General features: G+C 43.0%; 1 protein-coding gene across 1 annotated transcript in view; it reads right to left on the reverse strand.

The window, feature by feature from the left end:
• stx8 (syntaxin 8) overlaps positions 1-26,384 on the reverse strand; it is a 40,901-nt gene that overhangs the window by 1,725 nt on the left and 12,792 nt on the right. The window contains exon 7 of the mRNA XM_041933606.1: positions 6,590-6,691. Coding sequence (XP_041789540.1) covers positions 6,590-6,691 — 102 coding nt within the window. The remainder of the gene's footprint in view (positions 1-6,589; positions 6,692-26,384) is intronic.

Below are 26,384 nucleotides of genomic sequence, written 5' to 3' on the forward strand. Positions count from 1 at the left end.
GTAACTGTTAACTACTCTGCAAATGCCGTCCTTGTGCAGAATATTTATGCAGGAAAAAGAAAGAAACGAATGCAATTAAAGAAGGAAGAAGACTACTGTGGTTTAACAGTCCGACTTCTTCAATGAGGTCAAAATGTTTTTGTCTTATATTCACTGTGATAAAACCTTCGCAGTTCAACAAACTCTCCCCGACTTTATTGTTGAAAATCCAAATGTCAAGCAGCTGAGGACCTCCTGATTTGAGACAGACTCACAGAGGAGGGGGTGCATGTAGCAGACACAAGGGACTACACTTGGAAGAGGTAAGAAGCCTGCATACCTCACTACTAATTTTCAAAGTCCTTGATCTAACGCAAGTCCCAAGTGTGTATGCCCTCACAGCGTATCACCATTTTTCTCTTGATGACTTAATGCAATTTACATGCGTTCAACAGCCACAAAAGCTTTATTGCCGCAGACTGCACACTGTGATGGGCATATGTTTCTGATTCGGCCTTGAGAGGATAATCATTGTTTTTCACTGATACTATGGAAGCAGAGAAAAATGTGCAAAAGCTCACTCACACTTCATCAAAGCGCTTTACCCCCAGGACCTGAAAATATTACAGTTTTTATTATAGCCACCACCCAGAGAAAAAAGAAACCCTCTCTGTTGTAAAATCCACTACAGGTGGAATTTTCATCCTTTGTAGAAATACGTCTTTTGGGAACTTTACAATCTAATTTTATTGAACAGGGATCATTCTGAGAGCTGGATCTGGATGCGTGTAGCTTTTTAACAATAGCCACAAATAACTTAATCCTCAGGGTATTTCCTGAAATGAAGTTTTTCGCTGTCATGACTTACAGGGGCACTTGAACAGAACTGAGATGTTGTTAATGTTATTAGTGACGCCTGCGCTTTTCCTGCTACGACGGGACAAAAACAGAAATTTCGCTCATCAAAAAGAGAGGGAGGAGAGATCATTTACATTCTTATTGTAGTAAAGGTTACCAACTTGGAAATTAATACCAGCTAATACATGCAACCAGATTTTTTTCAACTCTCAAATCAGTGTTGGTATTCTAAATCCAGTGTTGGTGCATCTGTCATGGTGATAACACTATTGAGAATTTAAATACAAATCCTTCTAGGGGATATAAGCATGTCATAAACACTTGAATGCCTTGAGCTTGTGGTGGTCTATCCCTCAGCATAATGTATACATTATATGACCCACACCGCCAACCATGTCACACACATGTAATACATGGAAAACTTTATCCGAGGGCGCGTTCACCCACTGTTTCCCCCTTTGAGCACGGCACAGGAGTGAAGATTTCAAACAACTGCATCTCTGGCTGGCCCGAGGGCTGTCGACAGTCCCCTCACTGACTCAAGTTGTCCATTGTTATTTAGCATGCGGCTGGTATTTTCCCCAGCCTTTCACTTCGGGTTTACATTTCTCTCATTCTTTGGCTCTCGCCGCCCGCGTTCTCCTCCGCGGCCTAATTGGTCGTCTTTCCCACAGGGAGAGAGACAGGGCGAGATATAAGCCATGCTGAACTAATTGCTTGCGGTGGTAGTGGTGGTGTGGTGGTCTGATGAAATGTAAGGCTGATGCTGGTTTCTCTGCCAGGATTTGGGGTACGGCTGGAAGGGGGCCAGATGTCTTTGCACCACATTTTTACTCTTGTCATCTATCTCTATGTTTCTGTTATGTATTCATGGCTGATTGTCTTCTCTCTGCACAAAGCTAATGTTCTATTCTGGTTGAGGGGAAGGTGTTCATACATGTTAGACGTTATCACCAGTCTAGGAAGGATCCCTCGTCATGATAACTTACACATGTGAGCATAATATAAATGTCAAAGTAGAAACACACACTCAAATAGTTTTTTTGATGGCCCTTTAAAAGCCTCATGCTTAGAACACACACGCACACACACACAGACACGTGCGCGCGCACACACACACACAAATAGACTATTTTCAGCAATTATCCTTGTTTTAGGTGGGATTCCGATACCAAAGCAACACCAAGTCCACATTAGCTTCAGACATCAGAATTTCATTCAGCCTGGTCCCACATCTGTCAGCAACTTCACTTGACAACACCATAGCAACAATAGCAATAAAGGCTGAGCTGTGTAACACACACATATGTTAGTGCAGAGAAAGGCTCTCACACCCTCTAATGTCATATAACAGTCAGTCACGAAGCCACATTAGAGACACGCACTGACCCTCACCCTCCCTGGACCAACCCTGTCTGCCTCAGTAACAAGCTACTCCTGACCCTCAGGAGGCCTCCAGAGACTAATGACAATAATGTCGTTTGCTTGCCAAATAGATTAGGGCTCTGGTGTGACACTGATGCTGAGGGAGATAGCTTGCGTCTGCTGATGGACTGACCACCCAGGAGCTCTGGAGGCCGGAGTCTGGGTTCATCTCATCTTAGCAATTTTCAGACACATCAGTAAAACAAATCACGGAGAAAACGAGTAATTGGTGAGAGCCCCGGACCGACCGAGACAACCTCTGAACCTCCCTCGCCACTCCCTCTGTGGCCCCCTGCTTATGGTTCAAAGATCTTTTTGGAGCACAAGAGGCGAGGATGACCTTTAAACAAAAAGGGACAAATTTTATGTTAACAAGGTTAGTGAGACGCTCATCATTTTTCTAACATCACAATAGCAGAGGACAAAAACTTTGAATGGTTTTTGGCTCCAAGTATTTGGTACAAATTTTCATAGAAAAAAGAGTCTGCAGCCATGCTAGGAGTCCGGTGATGCTGCACTTGGGCCCAGCTGTGCTTTGGGCTACATGCTAATGTCAGCATGCTGACATGGTCACAGGGAGGTTTCATCAGAGTCAGTGCCATTCGTTCTTTCATAACCATGAATTTAAATACCACGTTTTGTGCAAGCCCATCTCTTAAACTTTAAGATATTTCACAGGATCCATGACAACTGGCCAACAGTTAGAGATATTTCAGTCTGGACCAGAGCGGTGGAGCGAATGACTTTGCAATCCAAATAGCCATGCCACTGGCATGCCTAAAAATTATTCTTTGATTGTTTTCATAATTTCTCTTGCAGCCATGCAATATTCCTCACTGGCCTGTCAATAAATTGCCTTGTTGAGGTAATATATATAAATCAGATTGAAAAGGTCATATATTCAGCCTGCAGATAAAACCATATGTGCCATGGCGTAATTTTGTGGTGTGAGTGAAATAACTAGAAGTAAATTGTTCTCACTGAATCTCTGGTTAAAAATGAGATGTGAAGGGCTTCAAATATTTATAGATTTCTCAAGGTAAATTTAATCTAACTTGCCACTCACTAAGAAGAATCTCAGATGTGGAAACATCATTAGCAGGATGTATTACTTTAAGCAATCCTTTCATCGACCATATGAAACACATTCAATCGCATTTGCTGGTTTCCAACAGTATACGTTGTCAGGGCAATAAGAGGAGCATGAGCTGGAAAGAAAGAGCTAACCGATCAAAAGAGAAAGTTTTAAAAGTTAGACTTCCTGACTGGGTAAAATGAGTGTTTCTTTGACAACTCCTCACGAATAAAGACTCGTCGTCCTCTATGCTCTACTCACAACCCTGTTAAATGCTGCCCCTCACCCACAGTCTCTTTAGACAATCCCCTCTAGTCCAAACAGTACAAACCTACTTGAGATGCGAGCCACCTGCAGGATTCATGGGGCTGCAGAAGTGGCCCTCTACAAACTGAGGATTAGGTCTGTTGAGAGGAGTTCCTCAAGCACTGATATCGCCTGATGGTGATGCCTAAGCTCTGAGGGACTCACACTACTCTCCAAGAGACCCTTTGGTCCGGCGGACTAATCTGCCACACTAATCCAACCAAACTCAAATCCTCCACCCCTCCATTCCCACCAACATCACCTAAAACAAGTGGTAATGACTCTGTGAATCAAGCTTAGCTCGTTGAGGCGACACCATCGGACCAACGATTAACAAATAAATTCGAGTTTAACGATGGGCATCATTTGAAAATCTGAAAACGGATATCTGAGTTTCAGTATTAATACGAGATAATTGTATTATTTTTTTTATTTTATTATATTAAATTCGTAAATATCCAATTAAAGAACTAGTCAACAAGACTATGAACCTGACCAGGCATTTCCATGACAACCTTTTAATACTTGGTGTTATGGACACATTTTGGGACTCAGAAAGTACTCAAACTCAGTTTATAAAGGTGATTGTGCCCGTGAATCCTCAGCTTTGGAGCAGCCTTTTTTGAAATCTCAAAGAAGCTGCATATGTGTGTCAATGTTTGTCTTGTTTTTTTCATTGGTCTCTTTTTGTAAAGCCCTTTGCAATTATTGCTGAGTGTAAAAAAATTAGGCATCTTAACTTGGGAGCTGCATTTAGCAATAGATGTCTGCACAAGCCTGCACCAGACAGAAATCCAGTATGCTTCAACACAATGGATGTTTCGCAACACTCCAGGCATCAGTCATGCACAGTATGCCACAGGAACCACGGCCGAACAATATGTGGGCCCTTCCCTCTCAGTGAGATGACCCTTCCCATAGCTCAGCTTACTCTTCTGCAGCTTTTAGCCATTTCTTGGAGATCTCTGGTGCAATCATGCACACAAACTTGTTTGCCCCTGACTCAAGAGTGCAAATGTCTGATGGTTAATGTAGATCATCTGACAGTGGAGAACATTTTTCAAATTTCTGGCAATGTTTCCAGCTTTTAGCAAAACTTCTGTCTGTAAAAACTAAGATGCCTCCTCTTACAACAAGGCAGCTACCGACAGTTATGTTAAGTATGCCCTCGCCTGTCAGAGCCAGACGTTTCTAGCTTTACAAGGACCCGGCTAAGACATAACACAAAACGCCGGTTTGGATGAGAGAGGTGGTTTCAAAAATAAATAAACCCTTAAAGCGAAGGCATTATAAACACACTGCCATGGAGAAAGAGGGAAAACCCTCCGAACAATTTGTGGCATGTAGTATTTTCAATTCTTTCCCTGCTTGACACAAAGACGAGTGTCAAACAAGTGAGGAGATGAACAGGGGAATGACAGAGAGGAATGGAAAAAAGAAAGAGAGCATTGAGGTGAGAGTAAAGAAGACCATGGGGGAATTTTCCATTCACAGAGGTCTGACACACACACACGCACATGCAAACACAAACACATAGGAATATACTTTGCAAATATTGGACACATCTGAGTGGACACATACAGTAGATACATGTGATGCATATGGACCAGCAGGTGCACACAGGCAAAAACATGCCCCATGAATATTCTTCAGCCTTGAACCAAGGAGAGGGAGGAGGGACTCTGGGTTGCAAAAGTATAAGTTCAACAAAAAGAAAGGCAGAAAGAGAGAGTCCTGATTCTAACGCAATTTGAGCTCTGGGATCGTCAAACAAACTTGCGCTCCGGCGCCATGGGGACACGACCAACAGAGCGAAGCATTCTGAGGGCTGACCTTCCTACTGCCTGCTCTGCTTCTGTCTGTGACCGCCTGTTCGCCAGGTCTCCTAGCGCAACAATGCAGCCTTTGCCATAGCAATGCTGTCTGGCGTTTCACTGGGCAAACTGAGCCCGGCTCAAGCTCCCATGTTCCATAGATGGCGGCCGGTTTCCTCTGTGAGTCATAACCCACCGAGGAGATAAAAGGGAAGTCTTTTTGTAAATGACCAAACAAAAGTTAAACAAACTGAAGCGGATCTGTGGTAATGGTGAGGGCCATGCATTCACAAAGGCCCTCAGTGAACAACTCAACTCACTAAACTCCGGAATTGAGACAACAGGGGCAGCTGACTTACGGCGTGTCGAAACAGGAGGTGCTGCACGTTAGCAACGCATCAGCAGCAATGACAGCGCTCAGTGCATCTGAGTTCAGGCACAGTATTACCTTGTGGGTCACACTCTGTAGTTACATGCAGAAGGAAATAGACCTGGATGTTAACAATGCAAGTCCCGCTTACACATGCATTGGGCAGTTATGCGGCCTGTGTACCTGCTCCTGTGTAGACCGCCGTTCGGGCCTGATTTGTAACCCTCAGCACACTTTATTTGAGGATTCCTCAAAGAGAGACCCCATTTTAAAGCCCAGGACGCTATATTAACAGGCGTGACAGACAGAGCCAGTCCACCAACCACAACCTCTGTGCCAAAAGGGGTTGTCCCCATCAGCATCATTTTTCTTTATGCTCCATTAAGCGCCACACTTCCTGGAGATAAAGGCCAAGGCAGCAATAACAACAGCATTTCTCAATTTCTGAACAGTAACGATGATAACTTGATTGAAAAATGGGCCCTGTATGTCGAATTGGATATTGTCCAAGGGAGGTGCTATTGTTTTCATACAACATGTCTCACACCAGCCCGAGTTAATTCCTCTATAAAAGCTCTATAATAGTCTGTTAGACACATGCTCGTGAACTGCAGAAAGGAAGAAATTATTGCTAATCGCTCGTATAAATAAACAGACTAATTGTGAATTGTTTTCAAGGACACAGATCAGATACCGGGCCGACTTTGGTCCTTGATGCTAGACCAAGATGCTCCATAGTAAAGGCAAACGAGGAGGGCTCACCACAGGAGGCTGATTTTGTCTCTACCAGCTTCACCCTTCGTGTCTCATTACGAATCCTGTCGTCCGTCTTGTCCACGAGATGTGAAAGGTCATCGATGATTTCTGAAAGACGAAGAAACACACAGAAAGAAGAGAGAGGATCATCGTTGTATCACATGAAAGACCTCCCAGTAAGTTTTGTGTAATAAAAAAAATTACCCGAAATGAAAAAGTGACAGGTTCTGCAGGACTTGACATCAGAGCAGTCAACAACTTCAAAAGACAGAGGCGGCCAACGCGCAGGCATGAGTGGTGGTGATGGAGGGAGTGGGCTGTGTGAAAGCACTCCTCGCACTTTCAAATGGTTTCACTACTTCCTGAACCCATTCTGGATTTAATCAGGGCCTTATTGTTCATGAGTTTTAAAGACGTAAGCCCAGGCTTCAGGGACTATGGCTGTGCGTCCAAAGAAAGAGAGCGTGTGTGTGTGTGTGTTTGTGTGTGTTTGGCTCCGTGGCTGCAGTCCTTCAGTTGGAGTTCCTGACTTGAAGGTCGTCCAGATGGAAGCCTGTGTGATTTGTTAGAGCTAGCCACTGTGTTGACATGGCATCTCTAGAGGTCTGGCCCAACAACAAAAACAGATAAGTGCTGAAAGATTTCCAATTTCTTGATTTGTTAAGGTTCGGCATTAAAATGTGATTCTGGTTGGAGATCATATTAACTCTGAGTTGTGGTTTTGAGTCTAAACCCAATCATAAATTGCAAAAACAACCCAGGGCTGAGTTATAAATATAACTATTACTTCATCATATCTGCACTGGTCTATTAAGGTGGGTGTAACACAACAAAATGAATGGCAAACATCTCTTCCTGTTAGCGAACTCTATCAGTCTCTCTCATCATTCCGACTGCCAAAGTGACACAGCGCCATGAATAAATATCAAGAAAAATGCGAGCAATAACATTCAAAACAACATGGCTCATTACTCTTGTTATAAATCAGGAGATTTATAACGATACAGAACTCAAATTGGCCGTTTCATCTTAAGCGCGCGTGTGTGTTTGGAGATCGAGATTTGTGGCCTGTTTTTCATTTCTGCTCCGGCGGTGATGATAGGTCCTGTGCAGGAGCCTTCGAAATTGAAAAAGACAAAACAAAACACAAAGGAGTGGCTGAACAGTAAAGTGGGCTGCAAGACAGAAAGCAAGGGTAAGTCAAAGAAAAGGGAAGTTCTTTACAGACTCGCATCAGCCTCTGATAAATGGACATTTTAAAGGAGTGGGACGCTAGACTCGTCCACAAACCACAGCTCAGTGCCAAGGTAAACACTCTGCCCGTTCCAGCAAGGGAACAACCTTTTACTGCTGCTGCTAGATGGTGAAATAACACTCAGTCAGTATGATCTAAGCTTTTTTTCCTTCTTCTTTTTTTTTTGTTCGCAAAAATTTGTGCTACGTGACCGAATTCCCACAGGTGAGCGCTCAGGGTCATCTGCAGCATTTGTCTTTGTGAGCGCAACTGTCTTCAGCTCTAGTCGCCTTTAAATTGGATCGGTGAGAAAACGTGTTTCCTCGAGTCGGAGCCGTCACCGCTTGACAAGACAGTCTGTGTTTCGGCTGACGTCGGATAATTAAGTTGCATGAATAATTCGAGGGAGGAAAGTAAAGCGTGTCAGCTTGGAGGGCCAGAGTGTGAGGGGGCAAGGACAAGGAGATGGGAGACGTGAGAGCGCCGTATTCACAGCGTCCCTGGAGACCCCCACGTCATCATCTAAGCATCAGGCAACAATTTAGAAGGAAGAAACTCTTCCTTTACTGGCAGGGAAGGGGTGTAGACACTGAACCATTTGTGCTGCATGCCACTCCAACCAGTCATAAAGGATGTTTTTGGTTTGCTGGAGCCAAGTTTCTTGATTCAGTTCTGGCCCTGCAATAACATCTCAATTCATTGATGGATCCTCAACCATGCCAAGACGTAGCAGTGCTAGGACATGACCTTACTACAGCTGCAGGGAAACGCTGCATTACATTTTCAGAATGGCAGCCCTACACGGAACTGGCTTTTTGTGCTCACTCCCTTCTATTCACTCTGTTATCAAGTCATGTTTCTGAAAACATAATTCTCAATTTCCTTTTGTAATTTTTGCTTCCATGTATGACAGCTGCTGGCCCTGGCTTGGATCTGCCAGACCACAACGAAGGCCCTATTTCAGACAAGGATTGTTTGTTTAAAATGCCATTACACTGGATACACCTGCAGTGTGGGAGAGCATGGCACATAGGCGCGCACACACACACACACGCATTTTCATTGGCAGTTCCTTACTAATGCATTCATTCATGCATTTTTTGCCTGTAAAGCACAATGAACAACAGACTACATATTCTTTTAGAAGTACTGTACCTGCGATGATTTGCTAACGAATGTGAATGTGAATTCTGCTTATTTTTGTGGTCGTATTTTTGAAATTATTGTTGGCGACTGACTGCACTAATCTTTGGAACTGCGTGTCCCTAAAAGTCTGCAGTTGATGATGTTAACTCATCTTAATAACTCTGCAGCCCATTAAGCACATTCCTCTCAGAATGCTTTTAACAAAACATGACTGGGGTTTGTACTAGAAAGTACTTTTTTATTTGATACACATCAGTACAAAACAGGATCTTAACAGAGAAACTTTCAAATAAAGTTTCCTCAGAGCTCTATCTGTCTGCACTGTGGACAGTGACTGAATATGTATCAGCATCCTAATAAACTGATGTTTTTTTTTGCTGTGGAAGAGCTCAACTATGCCCTCTCCTCATTAAATCTACTGCTTGTCCAAAACAAAGCCATTAGCAGGCTTTCTTTGGGCCCAGGGACTCGTTACCATAGTCTCTGCTGTGTTCTTTTCACAACAAACAAAAACAACAACTGAGAAATAAGCGAGTGGTTTTGTGAACGGTCATTGTGAGAATGGGAACAGCTATTTGGCAGAGTTATCACTATAATGACTGGCAACAGTTTTGCAGCTCTAGACGATCCAAGTTCAGTTGAACAACACATAGGACCAATCACAAATACTGCTGTAAGAGGCTGACACCTTTGCCTCTCAGTCTGTGAGCGGTGCTGGTTTCTCTTTTCATGTAGGTTCCAAAAGTGTCCTCCTTTTTGAAATCAGTGAGACATTCAGCAACATTTTGAGAGAGCTGGGCTAAACCCTCTGCAGGAGCTGTTGCATACAGTTAGGCTTTGAACACAGATTCCACATACTGTGGACTGTTAGGCTGGAAAGCCGATTCAATACGAGCAGAGGTTTAATGGAAGGTTAATTCTCTTGAATGAGGTAATATATTACCTTAGCAGGTGTATGTTGAATAAATTCAAATACCCTGTGAAGCTTTTTTATACTGTCTATACTAGCCAGTGAGTTAACTTTCATTGGGCAATGTGCAAGACCACAGAGTACAGTAACCAGGTAAATATCATCGTTGTAGGTGATTATTTCTAGAACGCTAAGGCATCAGGTGCTACCAGAGCGTGTGAGCCTGTAACTTCTCCATACAGATCCCTATTCCGCTTCTCTGCTACCAACGGGGCCTTATATTCACACAAAAAACGACAGACTACGTAAAACCCGGCCCTTCTGTGTCGAGGTACGAGGGCCTTGGAGCACACTCGCCAATAGGAGACAGATGTTGCTCTCATATGACGACTCTTTGCGCAATCTCAGCACCATTTCATCTCTGTTCAAATACTTTGCAGCTTCTATACAAAAAGCCTCTCTCTGTGGCCATCCTGCTCTCTGAGGGCTCAATAGTTAACAGGTCTCCATCCCTGCTGTCAGCGTCATCTGGAACCACGGACAGACACCTGCTATCCACAGGATTGGCCGCTGCTGGTCTGGGCTAAATAAGCGTTATGTGGCCAAGGCACAAACTGGAAGAAAATACTTAAAGGCCACTGAATGGGTTTTTGTCCGAAGTCGCTTCCAGTTTAAGTGTACCACTAGTCCGGGGTGTACACAGGCAGATGTAGCATTACCACTTCATTTCTGGGTGTGTACAGCATACACATAGCTGGACAGAAGGTGTCACATAGAAACAATAACCTCTCCAGCTGCTGTCTCCTCTTAGTTCAGATCTTTCAGTGCACTGTCATCCTTTGGAATAGTCATTCATTGATAATAATGACTTTTGCACCTTGACTCCATCTTGAATTAGCAAACTATGGATTCTGTAAGCCTGCGGAGGATCCTCAGGTCTTCTGAGTACAGTGTGGCTGAAAATGCTCCTCCTGCCCTGGCTCCCAGGTGATGGAACAGTCTCCCCCTCATGAGACAATGGATAATGGTTCCAAAGTGTTTTCACAATCATCCATCCTTTTTTTTCCCCACCTATCTGGGCCCAGGTCACTGTGGCATCAAGGCCAAGCAAGGTAGCCCATAACTCTTTCTCTCAAGCAAATTCTCCAGTTTTTCATGTAGGATCCCAGAGCACTCCCAGTCCAGATGGGATATGCAACCCCTCTGCTCTGCTCTGAGTAGTGTTCCTTTTCGTTAACGAGAACTATGACCGCATACGTTAGTCAACAACGTTTTTCTCCATGACTAAGACGAGACAATGACGAGCGGTGCCTTCTCGTCACCTTGTTCAACTGGCAATTTTGCTAATGAATAAAGATAAGACTAAAACGTAGTTTAAAAAAAAAAAACTTTTCACAATATCTGTCATTATTTTTTGTTGACACCCCCCCCCAAAAAAAAAAAAAAAATTACAGACTACGTTTTTGTTTTAATTGCAGCAATTCAGTTTCCTGTGCCACATGCACCATGTCAAGACTACACTCGCAGCATAGCACAGTCAGGACTCTGTGAGTGTCTGTGTGTGTGTGTGTGTGTGTGTGTGTGTGTGTGTGTGTGTTTGTGTGTGTGTGTGTGTGTGTGTGTGTGTGTGTGTGTGTGTGTGTGTGTGTGTGTTTGTGTGTGTGTGTGTGTATCATAGTATGCACCTAACACCTGAGCAGTTAACTGACTAACTGATGTATTTGTTGAAATAAAACTGCACTGTTTGTTGGTCCTTCACATTACCATCAAAATAAATTTGCTTTGATTTGCCATCAAACCGGATCTGGAGTTATTCCTTAAACTGACACCACCAAACCGCTGGACCAGACACTTTCTGCAAAGCTGCATTCTTCATCATTCAAACTGTGTTCTTCATCAGATAATGATAAGATCAAATCTTCAAATCTGATGACTTAAAACAGACTAAAATGTCAACAGTTTTCATGACTAAAGCTGAATAAAATATTTGTGGGTTTTTTTTTTGGCAAAAATAAAACCAAAATGCCCAGACTTTGAGTCTTTTTTAGTTTTAAAAAATGGATTCAGAAATGCTGCATCCTTTGCGGAATTTCCTCTGGTCTCATCTTTTAGGACACAACTCTGCCAGAGCCCAGAGCCGTGTCGCATTGGAATTCCTGAATACGCAATCACGACAGTTCTCAGCCATTCTTTTACAGATATTCATTGGATACCACATTGGTCAAATGCAACCCTAGCATGAGGCCTAAACATCCATTTCAAAGCAGATCATCACATGATATTGTAAAGCCTAATTCAAGTCAGACTGCAAATACAACACTCACACGCAGGAAGTTTGGAGGAAGGTCTCTAGTTTAATGATTAAATACCCGCATCCTGAATCTACGGTATATCCGCCCCCAAGCCTCAGAATTGCTGACTCATCTTCACAGAGGCTATTGCAGTGGTGGTTTAGGTTTGTGTGTGTGTGTGCGTGCGCACTCATGTGGTGGAGGCCCTGCCATAAACAGTGACACCCCAGCGTGCCTCCAGGATGTGCTGTATTAACTCTGTGTGTTATTGTAGGACTCCTTCCCGGCGCGGGCACAGGGCACAGAGAAAATGCTTGTTTTCTCTCACCGATTTAAACGCAGTCTGACTCAGTGGGGCTAGTTCTGTTGTGCTTATTCAGGAGATGATTTCTCCTGAGGATTTTGCAGAGAAAGAAGTAACTAGACAGACAGCTTTTTCTTTTTTTTTTTCCACTCAACCCTCCTGTTGTACCCCTTGTTGGAGTGCAGGGGGGTCTGACCACAACTGTTACCAATTGGCCCTGGTGTGACTGACTGTGTATAGAGAGCGGTGCTTTGTTGCCAACCAAAACACACACATCTCTGGATGTAACTGGAACTTCACTTGGCACACACACAGAGGCCCTCAGCGTGATGATACAACTCAGGGCAATTATGGTATTTACAAGAAGTTGCAGTCTTGGAAGAGTTTCTTTCAACTTCTTTTTTTTTCTGCTCTCGGCTGCTTACTGTAAACAAACTCACCCCGAGGGTCTGCAGAGAGTGAAGATTAGGGGGAGTTTCACTAGAAACCTCAGAGTTTTACCAGTTTTTAAACTGAGTGCAAAACAAAACAAATCATTTCAATGCCATACAAAAAAAAGAGACTTAAATAAAGATTAAAAAAAGAAATGTGCAATGTCTCTCTATGGAAGATGAGCCTCTGAATAGAAACAATCCTAAAAATGTGTTTGGCCAATCCCACATGTTAGGAGCAAGGACACATAAACACAACCACTTTCTGTTCCAAACACTCCTCGAGCATAACAATAAAAATGTCAGGTTATTTATTCATAATGGGCTTTCTATTATTGTTTAAATCTGGTGGTGAACAGTTAATGACTTGATTCTGCTGTGGTGTCCAACACCAACAGTTCAGGAAAAGCCACTATATTTTTCACCCTGGAGGCCAACCAGTCTGAATGTGATTTATTAGAAATCATTGAATATTAAGTACCATTTCTCTGAAATGCAGCAGGAATATGCTGCACAGAAGTGCCCACTTAACAAAATACGATGGGGGAATGACTCTGAGGGATATTATTGCTGTGGGAAACAATTTAGACCGCAAGTACGTCGAATAAAAATGTTATTAATCACTTTTACCACGCTTTTTGGCCTGCCTGTATCAAATCACCAAAGGAGTTAACTTCCCAAGATCAGAACAGACTTATGGCCGCACATATGTAAGCATAAACTCCATTTCATTGATCAGTGCTTTAAGTGAATTATGATATACACGCAGCATTTTACCCTGACCAAATGCATGCAAATATGCTGGTAGGGTGTTTGAGGGCATCACAATACACACAACCCGCCGCTCCAACATCTGGCCCTCTGAAGTGCCGGCCACATGTGTCCAGATTAGTCTCACTGCTGGACATTATCTGCACCCCCCCTGGCCCCTGTGAATCTCTGCATCCCTCCAAATGGACTGGCAGGCTCCCCCGGTCAACACGTTGGGGGTAAGATATCCTTTATTGCATCATTAGACACTTTCCCCCTCTAGCTGAGTGATGATAAATGCCTTGCTTATGCCATGGCCACATGTGCACATGTCCGATGATCAGAATATATTATTTATTCATGTTATGGGGCGGCGCGCTCTTTCAATGAAAACTTTGTGTTGTCTTTGTCAACTTTGGAATAAATGCAACTTTTACTACTCCAGCAGGAGCAAGAAGTAGCCTTCCACACCTGAATATTGATTTAATTTCAAACAGTATTGCTGATGACTCTGAAGAGGACTTTAAGGGGTGTAAATACACCAAAAAGCTGAAAGAGTAGTGACCCACCACTTTGAATACCAGTGCATATGTGGCCTCCACATTTCCAGCCTTAATCCCGACCATTTGTGTGCCAGTTTGAAACTGAAACCGGCTGTGTGTCCGCGGACAGTTTCACCTCCCTAACCCCGCTACGTCTTCCCCCCAGATCCATCATCGCACATGACAGACACCAAAAAGAATGACCACCTGATGAATGAACTTCTCAGAGCTGAACCTCCATTTGAAAGAACGCACTTCAAAGACAAGCGCATAAATTGAGAAAAACCTCCACGCTAGTTCAGCTTCAGCACGTACAGACCGTTGGGCTCGTACTCGCTTGACTCCAAAGACGAGGTTCATGTGAATTATGGGAATGTAGTTCACCAGAGTTCTGTGGGAGGATGGCCACTAGGTATCTCCCGTACACACATAAAGGCATCCATGCAAATATGCTATTGCAATACATGGAAATGACTCTTATTAATTTTTTCCATCCCATGACTTTCCTTAGCCCCTACTACTTAATTATCCATGTTCTTTTTCAAATTGTTTCTACTCACATATCAAATATGAACATATACAGGGGCTGATTATCACAATGACTATTATTAGTATTATTATACACATACACACAGAAGCTAAGCTAAAGCTGCATTTCCTACAAATGACCACACTATTTCAATCTTAAGCATGCTACCATCGTTAGCATGGTGATAATACTACTCTTGTTCTTTCAGCTTGACATTATGCCATCATGATTCTTGTACATGTCCTCACTATCACTTCACATTTCTACCTGCTAGCTATGTTCATTCATTCTTTAGATTTTCATTTCTTTTCCTTCAATAGTTGCCCATCCTGTGATGCTCCAACGCATCGCCGGGCTCAGACAGATTAATTTGATCTATTCTTGAACAGAGGAAATGTGGGCCTTTTCAGGAGCACTGCATGACTACAATACCACTCAAGCTTTTTTAAACAACCTGAATAGTTTGAGTCTGCAAAGACTGGAAATGCCCAGCAATGTGCAAGCCAGTCATGCTGTCATCTTACGATACTGGCTGAATACAAACAAAACCTCATCAGCAGAATAAAAGATGTCATCAAGATTGTTGGGCATATGTTGACCATAATATGTTTTATTAATTATGAACTGTTGAAGACAACTGGAAACCACCAGCATAATGGGCACAATTAATTAAGATCAAACACGCAACTTCCTGAATGCAACTATTTCTGTGTGGGGCTGCCAGATTCACCGGCATCACTCAGCCTCAGTATGGCCTGGCATCACTGAACAGTGACTGCAATCAACATGAACTGAAGTTACCAGTGTACTGCATACAAGTAATACACAAGTCACACTGTCATTTTAGGCTTCATGAAAACAAGGATTTCGAAATCTTAGAGAGACCAACAGCAATGAAGAGAAGCCTGATCATTAACAGGCTTTCCGCCATCACCCCTCTTATGGCCAGGTGCCACCGAACAATGTGTGCGTGATGAGCATGAGGGCGCCAGCAGCAGCGGCAGCGGCAGCAGCAGCAGCGGCAGCGTGAGGCAAGGACCACCCTGTCACTGGCACGGCACCTCCAAACCAGCCGCTGTTACACTTCATCACTACCATCACACTTCATTAGCAAGGACACCCAGGAGGGGGTGACACGTAGAGACGCGAGGAGCTAATAGAAAAAATGGTTTGATTGGATGACATTCATATTGTAGGACATGAAAACAGTCAAGTGCCGACTGGACTCTGGCACAGTTACCAGTTTATACCATCTGGTTACTGGACTGACTGTTCAATGATAGCACTGTACAGTCATAAATATTGCAGTCTTTAGCCTATCATTCATATTATAGGAAAAGACAATTACTTTTAAAACAGGACATTTCAGCACCGTGTGACTGATTTTCAGGTTGCAAATACAAAATCTACCAGCAATTACAATATATTTTACCTTTACAACACAGATTCCCTAAAACAAGCCATTAGATTTCCACAGCTACCATAAATGCCAGTAAACAACTGGTATACTAAATACTTAGTAAATTTAGGGATTATACTGTGTATCAATACAAGGCAATGACAGATGTGGGTTAATTAGGAGTTGCATGCTTTTGAGTGACCTTAAGGTACAAAAAAGATAAAAATAAATAGAAAATCAGAATTGAAAAATTGTCAAGGACAAAAATGCTGGCAGGGTTGGATGTGGCGTGAAAACCAAAATAACACAGGTGATTTCTGATGGTGACAATTACTTGAAAAAAGACAGAGAACATAAAAAGAGAGAGAGACTGAATTTCTCACTACGTGAATAACTGTGCTGTAATTGAAATGATCTGAGTCTAATAACTCAACATCCCCCGCGGTGAGTAGAGCTTCCTGGCAATACGCTGGCTGGCCGACTGACTGACTGACTGACTGACTGACTGAGGAGTTATGGAGGGACTTTGATCTTTATGCCAGACCCTGTTTCACTCATAATGCACTCACACGCATGGAGACACATGTGCTCCCATGCACAGACGCTGACACAAACACACGTGTGTACACGCTGGTCTATGAGCATCATACAGAGAGGCACACCCTAACAGGCTAGCGAATAGATGAAGCCGCTCACACACTCACAAACATACACACACAAACACACACTTCCCGGATGTGACACGCTTCCGACAAACATTTGCGTCCCAGACTGAAGAGGAGTCATCTCCACCGTGTTAACTCACAGTGCAGTTCGGAGGGAGAAGAGGGAGGGAGCAGTAAGAAACACGCAGCGATATCACCCCTGATAGAGATGTTTTATTGCGGAAAAGCGAGTTCAAGGCCAGCTGGTATTTATCTGCAGAATATCAGTGGGGATGCGGAACATGAAACATCACAGAGCTGTTGTTCAGCCTGGAAAATTCTCAGATAAGGTGGGATCACATCTGGGTTTGTGGCTGTCAGTGGACTTTACTGTGGATCACGCACTGCGCATGAGCGTCATTTTGAGAACTCTTTCAATGTGGATCTTAAGTTCTAACAAGAGGCACTTCTGATAGAGATGAGAGAGAAGCCTATCAGGAGCTCAAACACAATAAGAAGAGCTTTACATAAAGCAGGTCAAGTCAGCCTCCTGAAGCATACTTGAAACAAAATCTGAAGTCGAGTTATGGCGTCTTTGAATATGCTTGAATTCAGTGAGGGCAAAGAAGTTTTATAGAGGTGCTTTTTTTGGAAGCCGCACAAGACAGCAGTATTTGCAGCTGGCAGAAAAATGTAATATAAGTTTGAGCATGCAAAATTTCATATCAGTGACAATTATTCTCATGTTGCAAGTGCGTCAGACAGAAATAGAGAGTGGTGGGAAATGGGAGGAAGTGCATAATCTGGTGATGAGGGAAGCAGGGCGCACGGTCAGGTGCAACATGCACAGGCAATCCACTGGCCAGTGGCACTCTCCTCCCACTGCAGTGTAAGAGGAGTCCCCAAAACACAGCAGGTGCATGAAAAGCAGGTGCCTCAGGACAATGCTACTTCCCTTCTTTGCACAGATAAAGTCAAACACAAAGCCCTGGCTTAACTGCTAGGGGCTTCACATTACATTGATCTCCTTGTGTCAATTTTCTGATTATATTTTCTCCTTCTAGTAGAAGAAGAATAGCGCATAGTATTGCTTAACTTTCTGTGACTGACATTGTGAACTTTTTCCAACCTAATCCAAAAATATTGTGCTTGACTACATGGATGCCAATGACAAATATCCAATTTTGAAATTGACATAGGCAGAGATGGAAACACTCGGCATACCAGGGTGGCACATGAGATGCACATAATTGCTGAAAATCTCAGTGAGTATGTGGTGGATTTAGGGTAATTGCGCTCTCCTTGTGGAAGCCAGAGCAAATGTTTGGCCAACAGTGCGGCTGAAACAACTTCCTATCCTGAGAGGAAACAGCCTCCCACATAGCTTGTGGACAGCTAGGAGTGATGCAGGGCGCTAAGCTAACTGCCAAAATATGACGCAACGAGACACTGCGGGCTACGTGAGCTGAAAAACATGGCTGGATGCACAGACACAGAGTTAAAACCACACAAATGCGCACAGTTGCACACACACGCATTAGTGTGACCATGTGAGTGTAGTCCTAGTGGCCAAGCACTCTCTCACACACAGACACACATGACCCACGGATGAATGACACCCACCAACGCTGCAAAGCCTGACCGTGCACCATAAGCTGCAGCCATTTAAACAGCTGCACCTACAGCTGTCGTGTAATTACCCCGCTATTCCAGTTGATGAGCGAAAAGGAGGAGGTGCTGATTACTGGAGGAGAAGAAGAAACCTCCTTAGAGGAATTAAACAAATTAACAAATCCTGTGTGAGATCCCGTGACTCCATCTTCATCCGCCCTAAACTTGGATCATTCCACCACCATAACACATCCATCCCACGGAAGAGAAAGCACATGGCCATGAATCATTCCAGTTGGTAGGTGTAAACACTGAGGACCTAAACTGGTGTGCCACCACTGCCTCTACTGCCCACTAGTGGGTTGATGTGCGGGTTGCATGAGAGGGCAGAGACTCTTGATTTTAACTTATGATTCAGCCCATTTTAAATGAATCAACGCTGACACACTTTTAGCAACAATTCAGAAATTGTATGCTCCCGTATGGAAAGCTTACATAGTCCAGAGACAGTACTGCTGAAGAATTTATAGCATGACAGGATATATGTATGTGTGTGTCACGTCATTAAAGAGACTGTCTCATAAAGTATATTAAGCTTGGAACACAAAGGAAAATGGCATGATATTAAGAACAATTCGATATTAAACGTCTATATCAGTGTCATGTCTACATAATTTGTAAAATTGTGTGTGTGTGTGTGTGTGCGCCCATCCTCTTTGGTCTGGATGGTGCAGGTCTATGCAAACACTAAAACACACAGCCTGTCTTGTCTCGAACGTGGAACAAAACGGAAACAAAACGGGAGGCTGGTATTCAGCCAAGAGTGAAACAGATGAGAATGATTAGATAACAGATCAAAAGCCTTTTTCAGGGGCACGTTTTTTTCAGCACAGATCTGTGCCCTGCCCGTAACACATAAAGCGGACATCAACATTTTACAGGGCCTCTTACTTAAACCATGAGGCAAAAGCAGGCTTTGAAACAGTTTTTCCTCTTTAGTCTCGGGGGGATTCTCATCCTCAGTTTGCCCCGTAGATTGCGTCTGATTGCGCACACGCAGGGTTATCAGATAACAGATGAAATGGGTGGAACATAAAGCATCTCCCACTTGAAAGGTTTTGTTCTAGAAAGGTGCCATATCAGTGACACATTTCTGCAGCATGATTAAAGACTTGTAACAGTTTCTAATGGAACAGATATGCACAGTGTCGCTTTGAAGGTCAGGTCCTGTTAAATAGCTCTCCAATGCAATAACAATATGTACTCTATGTTATGTCTACAGTTACCTTGGGCAAATGTTTTGGTAGGTAATGGCAGTAAAAACACTAAGAACAAGTGGAGCGGACAGTTTTCACAGAAGACGTCAAACAACAAACGCTCTTGAAAAACATAATGTGTGCTCAGACTGGAGTCTCCTCACACTACAGGGTCCCTGTGAGTATGACGATTTTAATGTCTATAAATACGTTTTATTATCATTCCTTTTAAAAATCATCTTCTTAAAAATGTTCCCTTTTTTAAAACCACTTATTTCTGCCTTCCTTTGATTCCTTTCCTTGCAATAGCTGTAACTCTTTAATAAAGTCTCTAATGAGACTTAGAGTTCAACTGGCCCACTCCACCACTGAAAGAATAATCTCTTTGTATTTTATTTCACTTTCTTTTACTGTCTCATTTCTTACACTCTCCTTCCAAGTCTCTCAGCCCTTGTTTTTCTCCCTCGCCCTCCATCCCGCCCCCTCATTCACAGCAAAAAAGATCTGACCGCCTTGTCCCTGTCTTTGCACAGTGCATCTGTAAGATTAGCCCACCCTGCTCTCTACCGCACTGTGTGTGTGTGTTCGTCTCTGTGTGTGTGCGTGTATCAGTGCGTTTGTGTCTGCGTGCGTGTGAGGTCCTGCGCTGACGTCTACTTCGAACTCCATCCCATCTCGGGCTGGCCAGTGGCCTCCGAGCTCCTCATGCAGATATAAATATGGCCTGTGTGCCAGTCACAACCTGACAACATGTGCTGGACATGTGGTGTAGACTTTCAGTACAAACACAATGATCTCACACTCATACAAGGCACTTACACTCTCAAACATACGCACACACACACTGAGTGCGAGCTGCTAAAGAACAGATGTATATGTGTGCACTTGCGCACACACATAAACACATAAAAATGCCCAGCAGATGAAGGTGCAATCTTCCCCCTGTGCCTAAATGGGAACCACGTGCTGGCTTTGGGTTGAGGCAGACTTAGTAAAGTAAGTCCTTCCACTCATTATGTGGGATGACCCATGCTACCCTGAGGCTGAGGGGAACGCAAGGCAGCTCTCTGCTCGTCGGCCCTTTGAACGTGGCCTCCAAACCGGAGCGGTTAGCAATTAAATAAACAGAGGAGGAGATTTGTTCCCGCTGTCACTTGCGTTAGCCAAAAGGAACCTGCCGGGCCAAGCCTGAGTCAGTCTAAGGTACCATTAAATGGCAGGGAATCCTTTGCCCAGAGCCAAAGGAACTGGCAGCTGAAACTGCAGAGGTTCCCAACCACTAGTACCACCAGCACATACAGCTAATGCGCTTCCCCGGGACAATCTGCCCGCAAGAGCTCTTCAGGGAAAAATCACAGCACAGTATCAACATCAGCTTGCCGTTAAATTGTACACATACCACACCAACTAGGCAATCCCCCCCAAAAAACAACAAAGCAGTGGCTTGGCTGTGCAAACTAATTCAGTCAAATAATAACATCCTCATTTTGAGCAGGTAATCCAGTGAGGTAATGCCCTCTAGTGAACTGTGAAATATCCGTATTAACGCCTGATGCTTCATATTTTCACATGATTAATGTGTTTCCACACATTCAGTGTTACAAAGTGATGGGCCAATAGTAAAATCTCTCCATCTCTGTGATTCATAAGACAACAGGAGTTACAGTGCAGCAGCAATGCAGCCAAATAACATAGAAGCGTATCTTCAGTGACAACATCTCTATGGAAAATTAACCATTATTAACCTGATCAAAACACTGATTTAGACAGGCCAGCTTTTAATGAATGACACAGTTTATACAGCATTATAACATTCTTTCATTTTTTATTATGAAGCTAATGTACTATAAACTACAATGAAGTGCAATTACAAATGACCGGTACATCTGTAATCTATGCTACGCTGGTCTTTGATGTAAGGCGAAAGGAAATAAATGAACCAACTAACTAAACTATGAAAAAAATATAGCTGAAACATAGTGTAGAATAATAAGTAGAAGTACCGGTAATTGTAAGTAAAATGGTCAAAGTAATTGTAATTGTTTCACGCTAACCCTGACGGAAATACAGTCCCATCCAATAGCTGATGTGTAGATATTTAATAGATTAATATCATAAATACAAGATCAATGTAATAGACGGATTGCAGGATATGTGGTCACAGTTATAGCATCACAGTTAAACCCATAATGCTGGTTAAACCCCTTAATGTCCACTACTAATGTCCAAGACAGTGTTAAGAGACAGATTACTCAAAGACGTGGTAATAAGACCAAACCCTTCAAAGAACACACACAGCCCAATAAGTGTTTGTTTCCAAGTGTTGTGTCATCCTCTGCTTTAAAGATGGCAGTGGGAAAGAACCGGTGAAATCATACCTCCCTACGTTTTTTTCCCCCTTCCTTATTAGCGTATGCGTTTTCTGGGATAATGCACAATTGATAGTTTGTGAAAAAGCTCCCGACTGCCAGCATGGTGGCTGTGTGCGCTGCGGACGATGGATGGAATAGGGAGTGGAAGGGAAACAACCTCGCCCAGTCTCTGCACAGGCCTGTTGGTGGACATCTGGATGTGATCCGGGTCTGCAGATGAGCTGAGCAGGACTGACCACACCTCAATCCTGCATCATAGCGTTTGTCGGGCTTCTCTAGGTGCCTGTCTCCGTTCCATAAAAAATGGCTGTGGTGTGCGAGACCTTGAGAGAATTTCGAGTTTTAAAGGGGGTCTCACAAATCTCCAACCTCGGAGGATAATTTTATATCTACAATCATGCAAAACACTTTATCTTTAATGGGATGAAAGACAGTTTCTTTGGCGAATGAAAGCAGAAGTGCAGTTTAGACTTTGCTATGTCTACCAGTTGTTCGCCACTCCATTTTCTAGATACCGTACATCCTGGTGACACTATTTTCTCTTTCTTCCAAGATACACCAGGCCCGCAGGCACGATAAAGTGTTCTAAATTGTATATTAGAGCAGTTGGCCCCAATGCTGTGCTAAGCAGGCAGTACTTGAGTGGAATAGACTCAAATGAGAGATTTCTCCTGACATCTCAAGCTCAAAACACCCTAAAGAAACATAAGCTTCCACAAACATGCAGAGTCAGGATCATTTGATCCATAGAGCTGTAGGGTGAATAGGTCTTAATGTACTATAATATCCCTTACACAACAGCACAGAGCAAGATCCAGAAATGAATCACTGTGGTCCATGACACTGAGATAAAACATAAAAAACATGGAGCAAATTCCAATCCTCTATACCTTCTGCCCATTTTCAACACAGCTTTAGTTAATCCGTCATCTACTTAGCAACAAATAACCAGGATTTACAAAAAGAAATACCATCATCAAACTCAGATCTCGAGTTGCCATCACCATCATTGCTTGTTAGGCTGCGTCTGATATTATTGGCGGCATTAAATAACACAGAAGAAGTGCACACAGTGTACCAGATTGCATGTCCTGTTTTGATAGACAGCTGGACGAATCTTTGCTTTTGCTTTTCTTTTCAGCAGCAGAAAGCTTTGCATCGACAGAAAGAAGTGGTAACATGCAGTAACAACAGTAGCTGGAACGACTGCAACTTTGCCCCATTGTTGCTAAATCAGGCCTGAAAGTGAAACGGCATCTCCACCATCACTCTCCTCCACTCCCGCCACATCAGTGGCCTCCTCCTGTAGTGGAGGGTGTGGGTGTGGGTGGGGGTATGGGTGGGGGTGAAAGATGGAATGAGACAAAGCCATGATCCAGCAATAAAGCTTGCAGTGTGTAGAGCAGAAAGCATTAAGGATAGAAACCTGTAGGATCAAAGCCTCCACCTTAGCATCTATTATAAATGCATGACATAAGAATGAGGAAATAATTCTTGTTCTTCCTATTCTCTTTTTTGTTGAGAGACAAATCTTTGACTGAAAAAAAGTTTCAACTAGCCTGAACATATAAATCTAGAGATTAAATTCTTGTATCTATCTTTAATTACCTATGTTTATACTCTTGATTGAGACTCGGGTCATGCAAATACTGGTTCCTGGGCAAACATGGCATACATGCGTTCTCTAGGATACAAGCAATAGAGAATATCAGCGATATCATGTGAAGCTCCTTTGGCTTTAAAATGGTTACACAATCAACAACTCTATCATATATAAATGAGTCCTAATACTTAGAATAATATATATATGGTTACCTTAACGATCAGTAGCAGGTATGACTACTTTGAATAACATTTATTTTCAATGAGAAGTGTGAGTGGAATCGCCAGTAAGATACTGGCCCTGAGCCTCTCAGTGAGAAAAGCCACACACGGAAACGTTCAGACAACCTCTTTTCCTTCAGTCCACCACAGAAATGGACTCCAAAGGACTCCCAAAGACTTTCACTCAGAGCAGTCACTGGTTATGGCCATGAAGAAATTCTACACAATCAATGCCAGTGAAAAGTGGCGAAGCATCGGTTCTGTGCACTTATCTGAAACTCCAAAGAAAATATGCATAAAACCAACCAGAGGCATAAAAACAGGATTAAAAAGGTACAACAGGTTGCATTTCAAGACAGTGAAGGCAAGCAAAGTCTAAACTGGGGCTTTCGAAGTGATAAAAGGGGGCATCAATCCACTGAGAGAAACAAAAGAAGGCGTGATTGATGAAATGTCTTGAGATGTTTTTCCTTAACATCCCAAAATGTTAATTTCCTTGTTGTGCCTAAACTGGATTATTCATCACTTGGCAGTGGCTGATGTGACCCAAGTCCCTCATGTCATTGTTAGCCCCCTCTTCTCCACTACTCTATCAGTGTGACATCAACAGGCCTCAGACAGAGATGGATGCCGGGGTGGATAGATAGAGAAGTAAGGACACAAGGACTCATGATTGATTGTACCCTGGTTGGGATGCGTAGCACAGGAGTCTGGCCTGCTGACTTGTGGCCACCTTTTGTCATTGCATCACAGTGTCATCGAAGTCTTTTGGTGATCTTTCTTGAAGCCTTCTAAAACCACTTCAATCTGAAGACATCCACTGTTCCCTTAGGACAATCTATGAGATCACTGTTAATAAGTCTGTAGGTTGTAGGCAATCTGGATTGGGCTGATTAAATATGAAAGAATTTGATAAAACTCTACACTAAACATCCAAGAAATATTCAAAATGCAATTTCTGTATGAGTCTCAAATAGGAAACTTAATCTGCTGTTCCCATTTACTTGCTCGGAAAATCAATGAGGACCAAACTGATTGATATCTGCGAATAGGTCCCACAAAGTGGCGAAATATGGGCTCTGAGATACGACTCTCTGAGGGGAAAACAAATGTCCTGCACACCGGGATTCCACAGAGTAGGGTGAAGGGTCTGACAGTGCACTGTCCTTGGCATGACAGATGAAAAAGAGGACACCAAAATTGAAGTGGGACAGCATTTTTGTTACAGACATGTTTTTATTCTATGTTTAGCTGTGTGAGCCAAGTCAAAGATCTGATGCTGATTCTGCTATATTTATATCTATATCACAGTATTTTGAAGTCTTTTTTGTGACCTTTGTTTAATACCACAAATTTGGATTTGGACTTTTTGGTTACTGAATTCGAAAACAAGCAATTGTAATAGTTGTTAATGGACATTTGTCACAATTTTTCGTAGCCCTACTACCTGTTGGGACACTGTATAAAACATGAAGAAAACAGAATGTGATCATTTGCTAACCCTTTTTGACATATACTCAATTGAAAACAGCACAAAGACAATATTTCATGTTTTAACTTCATTCATTATGTAAATATCTGCTTATTCTGAATTTGACACGTTTCAAACAAGTTGGGACAGGAGCAACTTGTTTGGATCATTCCACAGGTAAACAGGTTGATTGGTAGCAGGTGATAGTATCATGATTGGGTATGAAAGGAGCATCCTGATGGAGCTACGTTTACCACTTTGCGAACACATGATTGTATAAAGGATGTTACTACATGGACTCAGTAAAACCAATGTTGGTAAACATGGTTTGTCTCCAGATGATTACATTCTGTTTTTATATTTCACATAGCATCCCAACTTTTTGGGAAAATGTTTGTAGACTGAAAAATGCAGAGCTTTGGCATACATATCTAACTTATAGGATTATGGTAAAAAAAAACAAAAAAAAAAAAACAAATCCTGCATCAGTAATTCTGAGTGGCATTTCATGAGCAACCTAAAGTTGGCATCCTTTTATGAAAAATGAGACCAAAGAACATTATGGTGTGGGTGGGTTATCCGTCCATCATTTATAGCTCTCAATAATTCACAAAGTCAAACACCAGTCAGCCAAGCTGGTGGTCACACAAAATGACACGGCTCATTGGACGCCTGACATTCCTCTGATGACAACACTCTTTTGAACATCACGACTCTGTGCATTTCCACGCCGTCTGGAAAACGCTGCTCACTACTACCAGCCTCACTGTCAAACGGAGCGAATCAAACAAACAGTAAATCAATCTGCAACTCTAACCATGCTGACTTTCTGCCGAGTGCCATCATTAGTATGGTTTATTTGCTCACCCAGCGGTTTCTAAAAGCAGGAGCGAGCAGGGGGCTGAGTCCTGCGGGGCAGCTGCTGATGTCACTGTGCTGCAGCAGTTAAGTGCCTCTCTCCTCTCACTCTACTGTTTATTTGGAAGTCATTAGTTCTTTCCAACTTGGGCCCTCTGCTGACGTAAAATCAAATCAGTGATCTAATTATTAGCCGGCAGTCCACTGTAAGAGCAAAGCCTGTTGTGTT

This window comes from Chelmon rostratus, chromosome 3 (genome assembly GCF_017976325.1).
Source record: "Chelmon rostratus isolate fCheRos1 chromosome 3, fCheRos1.pri, whole genome shotgun sequence".
NCBI lineage: Eukaryota > Metazoa > Chordata > Actinopteri > Chaetodontiformes > Chaetodontidae > Chelmon > Chelmon rostratus.